This window comes from Microcebus murinus, chromosome 19, assembly GCF_040939455.1.
Source record: "Microcebus murinus isolate Inina chromosome 19, M.murinus_Inina_mat1.0, whole genome shotgun sequence".
Lineage (NCBI taxonomy): Eukaryota > Metazoa > Chordata > Mammalia > Primates > Cheirogaleidae > Microcebus > Microcebus murinus.
In genome coordinates, this window is record NC_134122.1 from 49428730 (window position 1) to 49445889 (window position 17160).

The 17160-nt window shown below is 33.4% G+C and overlaps 1 protein-coding gene across 12 annotated transcripts in view; it reads right to left on the reverse strand.

Moving 5' to 3' along the window:
• CEP170 (centrosomal protein 170) overlaps nucleotides 1-17160 on the reverse strand; it is a 117118-nt gene that overhangs the window by 40184 nt on the left and 59774 nt on the right. For all 12 annotated transcript variants that reach the window (XM_075995520.1, XM_075995519.1, XM_075995518.1 and 9 more), the window contains 2 exons: nucleotides 5994-6143; nucleotides 3392-3518 (listed from right to left, as the gene is read on the reverse strand). In XM_075995520.1, coding sequence (XP_075851635.1) covers nucleotides 3392-3518; nucleotides 5994-6143 — 277 coding nt within the window. The remainder of the gene's footprint in view (nucleotides 1-3391; nucleotides 3519-5993; nucleotides 6144-17160) is intronic.

The window sequence follows — 17160 nt, forward strand, 5'->3', positions numbered from 1 at the left end:
AAATAATCAATATACTGTGTTGTTTAGAGAATAAGGGTTAGAAAATAAAGTCCGTATATGCTCAATATGGAAAAAATCATCTCTTCTGAATACTTTTGATTTGTGGTCGACTCTACAATATAAAACCCACAGATATGGACAACCAACTGTATTATATTATATTTTGAAGTGGAAGTTAAGAAATGACTTAAGTATAAAAAATAAATGAGCCAGCATTATGACTATTAGTTTAAAATTTTAAGTACAATCTCAGGCTGTACAAATAGACAATTAATAGAGGAGTCAAGGAAGTAAATTGTATGAAATAAAAAAAATTACAGTCATCTGATCTTTCATATATTTTTTTCTTTTCTATTTATTTTTAATTGTCAAAATTGTATTTATGGTATATAGCATGTTTTGATATATGCATACATTATAGAATGGCTAAATGAAGCTCACATATCCATTATCTCACATACTTATCATCTTTTTTTATAGTGAAAATGTTTAAAATCTTCTCTTTTGGCAATTTTCAAATATGTAACACACTGTTATTAACGGTAGTCACCAGAGTGTACAAGGGTCATTTGATCTCAAACCTACATCTGTTGATCTTTTTCTCTCAATATGTTTTATAGCAGGGAAGTCCACTATGTTCATTCTTGCTTTTGTGTCTTTCCATCCTTAACGTCTGCTCAAGAAAAAAGAATCTAACTAGTATATTACAGGATTGTATAGATGATACCTAATATATACCATTAATTTGCTATATTTTCAATTACATAGTAGAGAAGAATAACATACCTAGTTTTTAATAAGCATTATTACCTACTTGAAAGAATGATAATTTTAGATTTCCTAAGTAAATTTTTTTTAAAAATTACTTTTTTAAAAAATCCAAAGTTGATTAAAAGATCCTAAGTATGAAATGTCATACTTTTCATACTTAGGACATGTCATAATTTAATGAACTGAGGATTTTTTTTTTTTTTTTTTTGAGACAGAGTCTCACTTTTGTTGTCCAGGCTAGAGTGAGTGCCGTGGCGTCAGCCTAGCTCACAGCAACCTCAAACTCCTGGGCTTGAGTGATCCTTCTGCCTCAGCCTCCCGAGTAGCTGGGACTACAGGCATGCGCCACCATGCCCGGCTAATTTTTTATATATGTGTCAGTTGGCCAATTAATTTCTTTCTATTTATAGTAGAGACGGGGTCTCGCTCTTGCTCAGGCTGGTTTTGAACTCCTGACCTTGAGCAATCCGTCCGCCTCGGCCTCCCAAGAGCTAGGATTACAGGCGTGAGCCACAGCGCCCGGCCTGAACTGAGGATTTTTAAATTATAGTCTTCTGGTACATATTAAGGCCACATATGAAAATACACAATCCCTTTTGTTTCTTCAAATAAGTAGAAGCCAATGAGAAAATATATACTTTAATTTTTCCAAGTGAGAGAATCTGAGAATATTTAAGAATTTTCCTGACTGTTAAAAATGGAATGTATTTCTGAGAAAAGGGGAACATCTTTTTAGGGAAATATAAATTAACATGTAAAGTATTATAACCTTTTAGGAATAAATGAGAAAAAAACACTAGATATAGCTTCTGTGGGTCTTTTTTTTCCCCTTTATAATCCTAAAAGTTTAGTATTTAAATACCATAGCAATACAATGGTTATGGATGCAGGGAAACATTTATCAAACTGACTGATGAAACTTTAATTTAGCAATTAACCATGTTATAACTTATGTTGTTTATTCTTGCATGAATATATGTCTTATTTCCTTAGTGCTAACTGAACTACCTTAAATGAAATGGCTATTTTATTTTTCTGTATTTTTCCAGTTCTTTCTCACACTCTCCTGTTCCTAACAATGTATGTTTAACAAGAACATTTTAGGATTTAAGTGGATTTATCAGCTTAACTAGATAAATTCATTTAGAATATTATGAAACAGAAATGAGATCATGAAAGCTAAGTGGTCTATTATTTTTTATAAGGGTAGAATATTGTTTTACAACTAAAACTTAATATTAATAATTTATCATAGATTTTTGGGAATACTAGTAATTACTTCTATGATAAATAACTTTTCTAGTATACTGCTATGCAGCATCCTCAAATATTTGCTAATTTTTACAAAATTCTTAAGACAGATTTTGGGGTGCCACAAACAGAAACAAAACAACTTTCCATTTTCAATAAGAATAAAATTAAGAATACAGATAAAAACCACATACAGATTCTCCTTGTGGGTCTTTTTTTTTTTTTACTGTGAACAAGTCTTTATTTTTCATCTTGGATAAGTTTTTAATTTTTATTGCAAACTGGCAATTCATAATCATATATTTATGGGGTACAAAGCAATGTTATAATCGATGAAAATAATGTGAAATAATTAAATCAAGCTAATTAACATATCCATAGCCTCAAATACTTAACAGTTTTTGTGATAAGAACATTTGAAACTTATTCTCTTAGCAATTTTGAAATGTACAGTACTCTAACACTACATTCACCATGCTGTGCAATAAATCTCAAAAAAATATGCAATATTTCTCTTGTCTCAGATTCTGTATCTTCTAACCATCACCTCCTCATCCCCCACCCTTGATTATCTTACTTTTAATTAAGAATGTAATTAACTGAATCTAATAATGAAAATCATTAAAGGCATACAATTTCATTTTTTAAAGAAACTTTATATTTCTCCTCACAGAAATATAATTAAAAGGTAATAAATATCACACTACATAGATGTATGAGTAAGATGCATTAAGTAACTTCTTTTTCACTGAATGTATGGCATAAAGTAGCTCAAAAAATATTTGTTGTATTTATGAATGGACCTGTCTTAGTCTTATCTTTAAATTTTCATTCATTTATATAATATATATGAATTCATATACACATATAAATGCATCATCTACAAATTATCTCCTTCAGTTAGGATTATACTTTAATGGTATCTGCATTATTAGTCAAAATGAAATTTTATCCCAAGATATCAGTATATCAAAAAGAGTAGGAAGAATTTTCATTTAAAAGTAAAAACATAAGGTTTTAAAACCAGACTTGAAATGAATAGCAGAAATTTGCAACTAAAAGGAAAAGTGCCTCAGAATCGACTACTAAATCCTCCATCTGTCCTGTACTTTCAACTTATGAAGTATACTTATGAAGTACACATTTATCAAAAAAGAAAAAGTTTTATCACTTGAAATTTTTTCCCTGCTTAAAATCCCTTAAAATATAAACTGTCTAATAAATATCAGCTTTTTAACTATTAAAAAAATCACTTATGTGGTGTGAGCATGAGAATATTTGAATATGTTTATTTAGGTTTAATCTACGTCTCATTATATAGATTTAGCTTGTTTTTAGCAACTGATAGAGGAAGAAAGAAAGAAAATACCATTTTCTAATGGAAGAGGTGCAGACAATTCCATTATCCTTTCTTCTTGATCATGCCTCGTATGATTAGCAGCCAAACTAGCCCATTGTGAAACCCAACGTTTGTTTCCAGATGAAGATGTGCCTTCCTAAAGGAGAAAAATAAGAGAATGAAATAATGTAGCCTGTCCAAATCTGGTTTCCATGAAAGAAAATTTCATTTAGTCACATTAACCTGTCTCATACAAAAGCATAATTCACCTTGATAGATTTTCACTTATTAAATCTTCTCATATGTAAAATGAAAATTCTCTAGAAAATGAAGATTTACTCTGAAAAAAGTTATGCCACTAAAAATGACACCTCTTACTAAAAGTCCAAGCCAGGGCTTCATTCTGAAACTGTAATAACAACTAGGAAATGGAAAGCTATTTGCACTACTCAAAACAAATATTTAATTAAAAGTATCAGATTTACTATATTAATGACAGTATTAAGGATAAATACTGACAAAGTGGCCAGGCGTGGTGGCTTGTGCCTGTAATCCCAGGACTTCAGAAAGCCAAGGCAAGAGGACTGCTTGAGCCCAGGAGTTAAAGACCAGCTTGGGCAACAGAGTGAGAATCCATCTCTACAAAAAATACAATAATTAGCTGGGCATGGTGGCATGTGCCTATAGTCCTAGCTACTAGGGAGGTTGATACAGGAGAATTGCTTGAGCCCAGAAGTTTGAGGTTGCAGTGAGCTATGATCATGCCACTGCACTCCACCCTGGGTGACAGAGAAAGACCCTGTCCTAAAAAAAATAAAAATAAAAAATACTGATAATGTAAACATTTTACCCAGATTACACACTCTATGATTTCAAAAACTGCAGGTTAAAACAGTAAATATAGAGTAAAGCCTAAGCATACCAAAGCCTACTAAATCCTAGAATTTCCTTCCAAGGTTTTATGGTACCTGCCTACATTTCTGAGTACTGAAGGTGGTACCAGAGCCATTTGGACCATGCAAAGAATACCCACAATAGCATGGGTTTGTTTCACTGACATACACTTATGTAAAACCACTCTGTGAAGCATGTTCTAATGGCCATCAGGTAAGTCCTACAAAGGCAGGGACATACTGGGGCTCTATACATTTTACCTGGCATGGTTTGTGGGAATAGAGAAGAGAGGAGAGAATCTATTTAAATTCACATTCAATATAATCCTTCCTGGATTAATCAGAATATCAAAAATTGCCTCAAATAGCTTTTACCTGCTTTCAGTAAGTAAATTAACATCTCATAAAACAGAGGCAAGAATAAAAATTTTCCAAATCAAGGGAGAATGAAGAACACTAACATATAGTAATTGCTTTGACAGTACTCAGGAAATAGCAGACCACGAAGAGGCAATTTTAACATTAATAAAAAACATACAGAACTATTTACCTGTGTATAAAAATATTTGTTTCATACAAATGCAACATTGTATTTATATTTTCATTTACTTATACCTTAAGATTGTCTTTTATTTATACTTATTTATAATTTGTATATTAGAAATTTCCTGAGAGGTAATATAGTGTAAGTCAAAGAATGAGTTAAGAAATCAAGGGTGCTAAACGTTCAAATTCTGGCTCCATAAACTGTTAGTTGTAAGACCTTGCTCAAGTTAATTTCTATGTACTTCAGTTTCCTTATTTGTAAAATTGCCCACAGAAAGCTTCCACTGAATGTCATCTCTTATTATTGGAATAAATAATAATTAATACTTCTGAATTATATACATTTTTACATTATATCAATGTGCAATGAAAATTCTAATATCATTTCAGATAAGGGAAAAAACATTTGTTAAGTGCATAAATATCAGGCAAGTACTATGCTGGGTGCTTTACAGACTTCATTAGAATTCTCTGTAATGGACTTTACCAAAAACACCATTTTTCATTTGTGTAGATGAGAAAACTGAAGATAAGACAGAAGTGACTGACTCAAAGGCACTCAGCTACAAATGGCAGCTCTGGGGTTTGTACTCAGGTGTTTCTAGCTCTACTATCCCATATTGATTCCCTATCTATCTTAACCAAGCTAACCTTAATTAATTTTCCATTATTCTAATTATATCTAACCTGAATATTTGTACCCCCATAATATGCTGCAATAAAAAAAATTTTTTTAATTATATTCTGGGCTGTACTGCACTGGCACTTATTGAGGTATATAAGTTGTATCTATCAGGTAGTACCTTGCATAATGTTCCTTGGCATATCATCAATGTCTTCCAATTCCAAAAATACTTCCTATAAATTATAAGTGGTGTAAGTTTCTTGTTTTATCTCATAATGCCAATCAGAACCATGAGCAGAGCATATAGCTCATTAACTGCTTACTGAAATGTAGTATTTTCCTCACTTACAAAAGAATATTAACTTTTAAAAAACTAACAAAAACTAAAACTGAATTACTGCAAAATTGCATTAGGTTTTCATTAGAAACAAAAAAATTGTGAAATTTTAGTTTTTAGAAGTATTTTACAAGGAGATAATATCAATTACTTAAAATAATGTAATGTACAAATGATAAAAATGTACACTCTGTGCATGTAAAAAGTTAAGTATATGGAAGAGATGTATACCTCTGAGTTGTAAAATCCAGGTGTAGTCAGTGGTTTTCTTTCTTCCATTACTACTGCAGCAGAATTAAGAGCCCAATCTTTTATTAGATCTTTATGTTTTTCATTGATAATAGGCCTATTATAATCCTGATTGTCATCTACTCCAAACACCTAGGAAGAAAAAATTATTTTATAAGGGAAAATCAAAAGTTTGTACCAGATTAATGTATAAATATTATCATTAACTTCAGAGGCAAATATTATAAAAATATTCTAAATTAATTTCAATAGGCAATTTCAAAAATGATGAAAACTTGTTTAATGACAGAGTTACAGTCATTTGGAGTGATGGGGAAGAGTAAAATGGGGAGTCACAGCTTATGTACAAAGTAACTGTCCTTTTTTAATGTTTAGCAAATGTCCTACTTGATAAAAAATAACAATGTTCAGGATATATTTGATTTGTTAAAAGATTTAATAATGTTGTTAAAGACTACAATAATGCAAAGAGTTAGAAAAGAGTACTTTTTCAATTTGTTTCTTTGCTGTGTTATTTTCAAGAATCATATTGAAAAACTATAAACATATGGCTCATTTTATCTGTTCCTTCTCTATCAAATAAATGTTAATGTTTACATAGATTAAATTTATACATATACTTTTCTATGGTGCCAAATAACAGATTTTATTGTGTATGACCTGGCATAATTTTCAAACTTTATTTGCCTAACAGTCATTTAAAGACCTTTGAAATACAGATTCCTGGGCCTACACACACGGATCAACTTTTTCAAAAAGCAGGTTGTCAACGGTCAACACGTTTGAAAAGTTCTAAATACAGAAACAATCATGTGCTTTTCTTATGAGCAAAACCTGAGTCTTATTCATTTCCTGGCCCTGGATGTTGCTGAAGAGACTGGGAAAGTTTTAACCATATAAACTTTAATATTCCATTTTATCATTAAGTCTCTACTTTGTTCCCAATGCTTATTCTTTATAGCTATTGTTTGTGTCTCTGATTAGTACAATCAAGAAAAATAGTATACATTTAAATGAGCAATTTGTAAAAAAGGATCTTTAGAACATAATCAAAGAAAGCCTTCAATTTCTATAAGGGGAAAATATTTTAGGCTAAACTATTTTCTAAGTAAATTTTTAAATTTATTTTCTAATAGTACAGTTATTTGATAAACTCTGAAGTTAATGTTTAGTGAAACAGGTATCAGATTTTCAAATTCACTAAAACTTGAAAATTTTACCACTAGATGGCCTTATTATTTAACATTTCATTCAAATATAACTACAGTTTTCAAGATTGTGATTTAATATTCTGTTGAACAACTCAATATTCACATTACTTTCGCTTTAAAAGCAAATCATATATTTTTAACTTTAAATCAAATATGAATTTTAGTAATACATGAAAGTACAATGTACAGAAGGAAAAAACAAAAACTGTTTAATTTTACTAAACATTAGAATGAGTTCAGTTTAATAACAGCAGTACAAAAACCTGAGTATCCCTGTGTCCTTTGCCTTTAATCTCACTTGTAAAGAAAGCAAATTAGAGCTATTGAAGTTATTTGTGTCTGTCTTTAAAAAAATTAAAAATCATTTCTAACTCAAGTCATTGAACTCCAAACTTACTGAAGTTTACTTCCTTATTTTTATAATTACTAGAAAAAACATAACTCAAATTTGGAATTAGGAAGTAAAAAAAACCCCACATATAATTACTTGCATTTTTCCACCTCTCTGCATTTTAATTTAGGAATTACCTTATGTGATTTTCTGATTTATTGGTATTTAATTCTAATCCATACTAAAAACATGATTTCCTCAAACATCTAAGCACCAGCAGTTTCAAGTAAAATACAATAAACCCCTCCAAATCACTTCTGACACTATCTAGAAATGATAAGAAAAGACAAAGAACCAATGTTTGAAGAAGGGGTGCTAAAGGTGGACAGAAAGTGCTCAGAAGACTTTTGACAGATTCCTTTTAAAGCATTAGAGACAGCTATGCCTATATTGTTAGAGAAATAACAATTATTTCTTTTCCAAACACAAGTGGTAGGGACTAAAGTACTACTGCATGGGAAAAGAAACTTTCAATTTTCACACCTGTATTTTTGACAGAGTTTTGAAAAATTAATGATATAATAACAATGACTAGTCCAGATTGAAATCCTCATCTATTCATTTCTGTGTCTAAGTAGAAAAACATCCACTTGTGACCTCTTGTGTGTGAAAACAAAGGGAATTTAAACAGTTTACATTTATTTTAAAGCTATTATACTTTTCAAATTTAGTAAGTATACACAATCTGATATAAGATCTAATAATTGGACAGAACTTGAGAGCTCCTCAAAGCCAAGATCAAGTTGGCTAGGTTTTCTCATCTTTCATTCCAGATTCTGTTCATCCACATGTAAGGCTTCATTTCAATCACCAACTGTAGACAGCTGCTTACCTGTCATCCCTCCTCCTGGATGGCTCAAAGGTATTTCGCATGCAGTATGTTAGCCCTAGTTCATGATTCTCTTCCCTTTCCCATTCTGACCTGGTCTCAATCAAAGCCCAAACATGATATAGTACAAAATCTGGGTCTCTCATCCAGCAAGGTACTTCTTTACAGGGGAAGGGGATGTAATCAGATACTTATCTAATTTTTATGCTTCCTATCTAATAGAACCTTGCATTCCAAGTTTGCTAGTCAGTTCCTAATTCTTCCAGGGTAGGAGCAAAGGAAGGAGGAATGGTACAGGAAAAGAAAACTTTGTGAACTTGTACTATCAGAGCTCTCCAGGCCTAGCACATGCTTTAAAATAATTTATTTATATTGGGGGTGGGGAGTAGCTTTCATGTGCCCTCTCTTACAGTTTCCTTGATCCAAGTTGATGCATCTCTATTTGCAGAGGGACCCGTGACCCCTACACCTCATGGTCTCCAGGCATGTGTTAAGAAGATAGCACCTCTCTCCCCATCCCACTGAAACAATTATGAAACATATTCTCAATCTTTTATTTTTGAATTTATGCATATGACATTTGGCATCTCACTTTGGGATTTCACATCTGTAGCTTGGTGGCTACTCTAAACAATTTAACAACCTGTTACTGAGGTATGGTATTTACTATTCATAGGCTACTGGATTAGCCACCATAGGAGATTTAAAAATCTCTATGACTTAGTCTTTGCTCTTGAGGAGGTTAGGTCTAATAAAAAGAACTTATACAAAATAGAGACTGTCACCTGGAAGAGCCAAGCAGGGGTACTCTGTAATTAAAACCAAATTTACATAAGAACCTGACTTATTTTCAGATTTTAGTTTTAAATTCAAAGAGACTAAACATTCTCCAGATAACAAATTAGTATGTCCAATACAAACCAACCCTATGAAAAGTCTTGACATTGCTTTTATTCACTAGCACATTATCATTATTGTCATTATTATATAAAACCTCAGTCTGTACAGAAAAAGTCCAAAGTTTCCAATTCTAAAATTGGAATGGTGGGCAGGGAAGAATAGTGGTATATCAAACCAAACAATACAGGGTCAACTTTCATTGGGGTAAATATCCCACTTATTGAGTACTTACAGAGAGGTCAAAATTACATTTAATAACATCAGATACAGGAGGCTTGCTTATTGTGACAAAAGATAGCGACTGGTGTCAAACAGGTGAGGGCTGTGGGGGAAGACTTAGGCATATCAATATGGTATTATATAATACAAATGTAGAGCAAAATGATAATTCAACAGCAACAGTCCTTAGTTTTAAAAATATCCAAATCAGTTGGAATTCAGAATTCATCTTCCCACAGAAATCAGAAACATAATGGTAGATTAAATACCAAGCTTCTATAGATTTTAAAATAGCAACTGAAGAATAGTATTGCATTAGTATATCAATCATGTAATATCAATGTATCTCAGTAAAAACATATTCAAGTTTCACCTCAGATAACTAGAACATCTCTCTCCTCAATGAGTGAGGACCTTCTGGGTACAGAGAACAGGGTCTTTATCTGGCCAAATCAATAAGAGTTTCCATGGCCATGAAAATCATTTGACACACACAATTACTTTAAGAACTATGCAGAATTCTAGCCACTAGTGTCAAGGAACTAAATCAGGATGATTTAAGAGGAGGATTATTTTTTTAATTTGTAATTTTCCATGAAAATCTAATTTTACTGTTAAAAAAATCCCTTAAAATTAAATTAGATAAATGATTTTGAATGTTTAACATAGATTTTTTTATACCTTTTTGTAATAAGCTTTTAAATTTAAAATTCAGACAAAATTGTTGGAAAGAAAGAGCTTAGAAAGCGGGTTGGGAGAGACATGTTATAATTGATCATGGTGCAGAAGTATGTATATGCATGTTCACAATAGAATTATTTACATAGCCAGAGGAAGAAACAACACAAATGTCCATCAATGGATGGATGAACGAATAAAGAAAATGTCGTTTACCCACACAATGAGATATTATTCAGCCATAAAAAGGAATGAGGTACAGATACATGCTACAACATGGATGAATCTTGAAAACATTATTCTACATGAAAGAAGCCAGTTACAAAAGGCCACATACAGTATGATTCCATTTATATAAAATGTCCAGAATAAGCAAATCCATAGAGACAGAAAGTAGATTAGTGGCTACCAAGGGGCCAGGGGAGGAAGAAATGGGAAATGGCTACTTAATGGATATGAGATTTCTTTCTGGAGTAGTAGAAATGTCCTGGAATTAGTGTTGATGGTTGTAAAAACTGTGAATTTACTAAAAGCCAATGAATTGTACATTTAATTGTCTAAAATGGTTAATTTTATGGTATGTGAATGTTATCTCAATTTTTTTAAAGGCATCATCAGACCCTATCTTCTTCCTCTGCACCTCTGTCTGGGTAAAAATATACTCTCAAATCTTTGTCTACACTCTCAACCTATCTTGTGTCCTTGATTCTTCCCCATTCCTTAGGAGTCTCATATCCATAATCTCTGCCCTTTCCATCACTTTTCACACCTTTCTCTATTAGCTCCTTCTTTCATATCTTCAAATTACGATTAGATCTCATCTAATGCTTCTGTAGTTAAAATGTCCAATTTCATCCCTCTTAATGGTTCATCTATTCTATCCTTTGATCCCTACAATCTCGCTGTTCATCTATGACTATCTTATTCTTTCCTTACTAAGCGTATTTTTAAGCTGGAAGCTGACTATTATTGCTAGAAACTCAAAAGGTAGCTGTAGCCCTATTCTAATTAAGGTACTTTCCTGAAACTTACACATTTCTCTTACTTCTGACATAATATATAGTCTTTTGCAGCTTTCCTACTTATAAAACTAAACTTACAACACATACAAGGTTTTAAACTATACATTTTAACAAGTTATTTTGGGATCAAGATATAAACTAGTTTCATCACATAAAAATACAGAAAACCTTCTCTATAGTAGCCGGGTTGGATTTAATTAATCTATAAATTCATTGAAATAAATTGCTAATATATAATCACATACAAATACTAATATAAATAAAAAAGCATGCCACAAATTTTTATTTCTCATTCATTAATTCAAAAGATTTTTGAATGTCTGCTACATGCCAGGCATTGCTCTAGGCACAAAGAATATAGAAGTGAACAAGACAAATAAGATCCTTCTAGAGAGGACAGACAGAAAATAAGCCAGATAGAAGTGAGTTCCACAAGGAAAGTAAAACATGGTAATCTGATAAAAAGATACAAGAGGTGAATACTGGGGTTACTTTAAATAGGGTAGTGAGAGAAAGCTTTATCAAAGTAAATTATGAGATGAGTACAGAGTTTCTATTTTATAAGACAAAGAGTTATGGAGATGCATGGTGGTGATGGTTGTACAACATTCTGCATTTAATAACACTGAACTGTACAGCTGAAAATGGCTAGGAAGATTTTATGTTATGTGTATTTTACCACAATAAAAAATTAAAGGAATGAATAAAGTGAATCATGAGGAGCCAGGCATGCCAAAAACACAAGAAAGAGCTTAGTTGACTGAAGGCACAGTAAGTGGAAAGCCCCTCGGGCAGGAAAATAAATAAGATTTCATACAATAATAACAAAAGGAAAATGAGGGCAAACCTATTAAACGTTAGACTTCCCACTGAAAAAAAGCTAAGGGTTCCCTTGTGAAGCTTTGGGTTAAACAGAATCAATCAGAGAAACCAAAAATAAATTCTCCTGATAGAATGGTTTTTTTTGAATTGCTCAGTGAATAAAGAAATGTTAAGTCAAAATCAAAATGCTGACTGTTATCAAGGTCCTCTCTTATTACTACTCAAGATTCTTATTTGATCTCTCACTCCTTTAGCTACCACACATATCTGATTTTACATTTGAGTGGACTTGGGACATGCTGCCTTCCTCTGTGTTATATCTGGCCCTGTCTACATATATTTCAACTCTGGTTTATCATGGTTTCCCAGGCTCTAACTTGGATCTAAAATCTAAAATCTTGCTGTGATCTTCAGAGTTTGGAATATTACCCCAGATTCAGATTCTCAACACTAACTTTCTCGGGCTGTTTACTCACTGCTGTACTTGTTCTTCATCCTGTTTTCGAGTCTTTTATAGTTCTTTTGGTTCTGGATTCCTCCCTACCATCTGTTGCCTACAGAATCGGCACTGACCTGGCCCTAAGAGGGAAGAAAACATGCTAACAAGAGGCATATGGAGGGAGATATGCTGACACAATGGACAGGCATCAAAATTCAGGACAAGAAATGTATTTGGCAGAGTTGGTCTATGGTATGAAATTTAGGAGGAGGAGAAATCTTTCTTTCAAAAAGATAGATCCTGAAGCCCTCCACCAATTTTTTTCTTGTTCATTTAGTGTTTAGCTTTCTTTCACAAGTTTTACTCATTTAACTTAGGTTAGGAAATAGCGCTGACATGATCTTCCTCTTGTCTCAGTAGCACTTGTTTTGATGGAGAAGAAGAAACTGGTACTGTAATGGGTTCCCTGGGAATGTTGCTTCAGAGAGGTCAAGGGGAACACAGCTTAGAGAGATTATTATTACTATGGGAGATAACTGCCTTCAATCCAGGATATAAAATAGCACTTTATTATACTGCATCTCCATGTTAACTTAGATGTAAAATTTAAGAGGGCTTTATAAATATCAGGCATTTATGTTAACATTGTAAAAGGTAATTTGGGGACTTGCATAAAATAACGTTTATCTATCGATATACATGGCACAAATCTATGAACCAAAATGCTGTAATCCCATAACTTGGAGGTAGTGGAACAGGTTATCTTCAGTACCTTTTAAATACTATCAGCACAGAAAAAAAAGGATATGATATTTCAGTTTGGTCATATCGTTAAAGAAATCCTATTTTAATCCTATACAACTTCTCTCCAGTTAAGATGCAAATACATGTTTTGCTTATCTTTCTTAGACCAAGGAATACATTGTATTTTGGAGAAAAACTGCAATGACATTCGGTGCTTACCATACTTAACATTAGTGTATCATGTGATACTGTTGCTTACTTCTTTTTGACTCTGCTTTTGATTCCAAGATGCTATGTTCTCTTTGTTTGCTCTTATTTCTGTTTGATTATTTTCAGTATTCTTTGTTCACGCATTCCTTTGTCCACCAATGCTGGTGTTGCTAAGAATTTCATACTCTGTCTCCTCTTACTGTATACATTATCTCTGGTTGATCTCATCTCTTATTTTGCATTCAAATACTGCTATGTTTTGGATGTGAAATGTCCCTGCCAAAACTCACAATGAAGTTTAATGGCCAGTGAGCAGTGTTGGGAGGTAGGGCCTAGTGAGAGGTGATTGGGTCACAGGGGTGGATCCCTCATGAATAGATTAATACTGTCTCAAGAGTGAGTTCTAGTTCTCACGGAAATGGATTAGTTCCCTTAATAGTGGGCTGTTACAAGGCAAGGCTGCCTCATGTTTTGCCTCTTTTGCACATGTTCACTTCCCCTATGACCTCTGTTACACTTTGACCCAGCATGTGGCCCTCAACAGAAGCTGTCCAGATACAGAGTTACCTTCTTGAACTTCCCAGTCTGCAGAACTGTGTGCTGAATAAACCTTTTTTTTTTTTTATAAACAAGCCAGTCTCAGGTATAGCAACACAGAATGGCCTAAGACAATTACCCTCTATTCTCAAATAATCCCCAAATTTGTATTTTCATCCCTGACCTCTTAATACCCTACTTACAAATTTTCAATGATTTCCAACTGCCTTCAGCGTTAAAAAATCTAAAGTCCTTAGAATGATACACAAGGGACTTCAATATCTAGTCCAATCCCATCTCTCTAAAAGTCACTGTGGTCCTCTAAACAAGTCCTTCTTGCTCCTGTGCTTTTGAACAGGTTGTTCTTTTTGTTTGTTTGTTTGTTTTTGAGACAGAGTCTAGCTTTGTTGTCCAGGCTAGAGTGAGTGCCATGGTGTCAGTCTAGCTCACAGCAAACTCAAACTTCTGGGCTCAAGCAACCCTTCTGCCTCAGCCTCCCGAGGAGCTAGGACTACAGGCATGTACCACCATGCCTGGCTAATTGTTTCTATATTTTTAGCTGTCTAGCTAATTTCTTTTTATTTTTTTAGTAGAGACAGGGTCTCACTCTTGCTCAGGCTGGTCTTGAACTTCTGAGCTCAAGGGATCCTCCCACCTCAGCTTCCCACAGTGCTAGGATTACAGGCATGAGCCACTGTGCCTGGCCTGAACAGGTTGTTCTGTATTTCTGGAAAACCCTACCTACCATGCCCACTATGGGATTAATTACGTATGTTTCAAAACTAGCTCAGTTGGTAATTAAACTCAATATATATTGAGCATATTTCTAGGTTCCTATAGTCATGGAGTTTACATTATGTGTGTGTCTCTCCAGGGGGAGAGGAAAGGCAAATAAATAAACAGGGAACTTGTGAAGTAGTGATAAAGCTTATGATTAAAATGCAACAAGCTGATGACAGTGACTAGGGGAGTTTCTTTAATCAAATGGCTAAAGACTTCTCTGAGAAAGGGATGTTCTCTGAGGAAGACTGATGATCTACTCTTGGAAACTACGTCTATCAAAGCATTCGCATGCTATTTTTAATTTGTTTTCACCTGTGTACATCTACTCCACTACATATTCATTTCTTGAGGGAAAGAACTCAGTCATTTCAATTTGAATTTTCTTCTCTTAACATGAAAACTGGCATAGAGTTGATGTTAACATATTAACTGCCATGTGAGCTGTATTTAACTCACGCTAGTTTTGAGCCTAGGGCCTGACAAAGCATACGTAACTCACATGTCTTTTCACCTTGGGTTCTGCATCAACTATTTTTCAGGTTGCATATAACTCACACACAGAAAATAATAAAAAGCAACAAATTTTTCATTAAATTAGAAAGGATAGTTTTGTTTTTGAAGTTTTTTTTTCTTCGGCATATTATGGGGGTATAAATTTTAAGGTTTCAAAAATGCCCTTTCCCCCCCCTCCCCCCAAGTCTGAGTTTCCAGCCTGACCATCCCCCAGATGATGCACATCTCACTCATTATGTATGTATATACCTGCCCCCCTTGCCCCTCCCACCTGCCCAATACCCTATTACTGTAATACCTATGTGTCCACTTAGGTACTGCTCAGTTAATACCAGTTTCATTCAATTTTCTAAATAAAACACCATGGCCCCAAGGGAAAAAAATTTTTTTTTCTAGTATGGCAGTCAATGTGTTAAATAAAAGTTGCTAAATGAATGAATCAATGAAATAAACCAGCTCTCAAATGATGGGGTGAAACAGAAAAGAGGCCACATGAAAATTTTCAGGACCAAAGAATATGTAAATTTAGACAGACAACAGCTGATGGCCCCAATTTCTATCACACACACTCAAACTTCAAAAGGGGGAAACTAGATGACAGAGCTCATCCAGGCAATTTGATATGATGCCTGTATCTACTCCTATCCTCCCAAAGTGCTTCTGATGCCTTCATTCTGGATATTCTTGGCCTTTGTTTCTTCGTCTTCTTCAGACATTCGATTCCTGGTTCCCTGCTTTAGTTTCCCCAGAGCCTGACTTTAATCGGCCTGAATATGGTTTCCTACTTTAACCACAGCTAATGGAATCGCAGGTATTTTTCTTTAGTCACAAGATAATGTAGTGACCCTTGTTTTTCCCTGCAGTAGGGTCTCAGTTTTATTTTCTAAGAATGACTCTGAATTATCTACCCAGTCACATACTGCCATTACTCCCCCTTATTCTAAAATCTTGGGGTTTTCTATCTATAGTGTTTCTATCTATAGTATATATAATTTGCTATCAAAACTGAGGCTCTCTTTGAGAATGAAAAAAGGATGCTCTTGATAATTATAGGCAACAGGTATAAACCAGGTTTTTTGATCATCCTCTCCATCCACCAGTTTCCTAAAGAGCCTCATCTGCAACCATGACTTCTTTCTTGGCTTTCTGTTCCCCAGGCCAGGCAGGTCCCTCACAGTGTGACTTCCACTTTGGCAAATATATTTGACCCTTTCTGTGACAAAAGAACTTTCCAGGATTTGTCAGTACTTGTGTAGAGTTTCATATGTGGAAACTCCTAATTACAGTAACAATAAACAGACCTAATATTTATAAACTCTTATAATAAGACAGGCATTTTATATGTTTTATTGAATCGAATTCTTTTCATAGAATTCAAAAACTTCTGGTGAAATTCCCTTCGTTTTAGAGATAAAAGAAACTGAGGCTTGAAGAGGTTTAATTTAACCAAGGGCATATATTATTAGTACATGCAGAGTTTAAACTTAATCCCAGATCTGTCACCCTGCAAGTGTACATGTTCCTAAGTACTATAATATATACAATCCCTCGCTGTAAAACAATCTTTTAATAGAAAAAAATCAATCATTATGATTGAAATCTCTAATGTTTCTTAAACCCTGTATTTCTCTTATTAACAACTATAATAATATTGCTCACATAATACCTATTTCCTAGACTAATGGTTCTCTAAATTTTAGAGTTATGTATCCCAAAAGTAAAAAATTTTGAGCATGTACTCCTCAACAAATGTATGTTTAGAAATTACTTATGTATACTAATGTAGTAATTGATTACATATACCATAGAACATATTTAAAATGAAAATAAAAAACGCAAAATTGAAAGTCA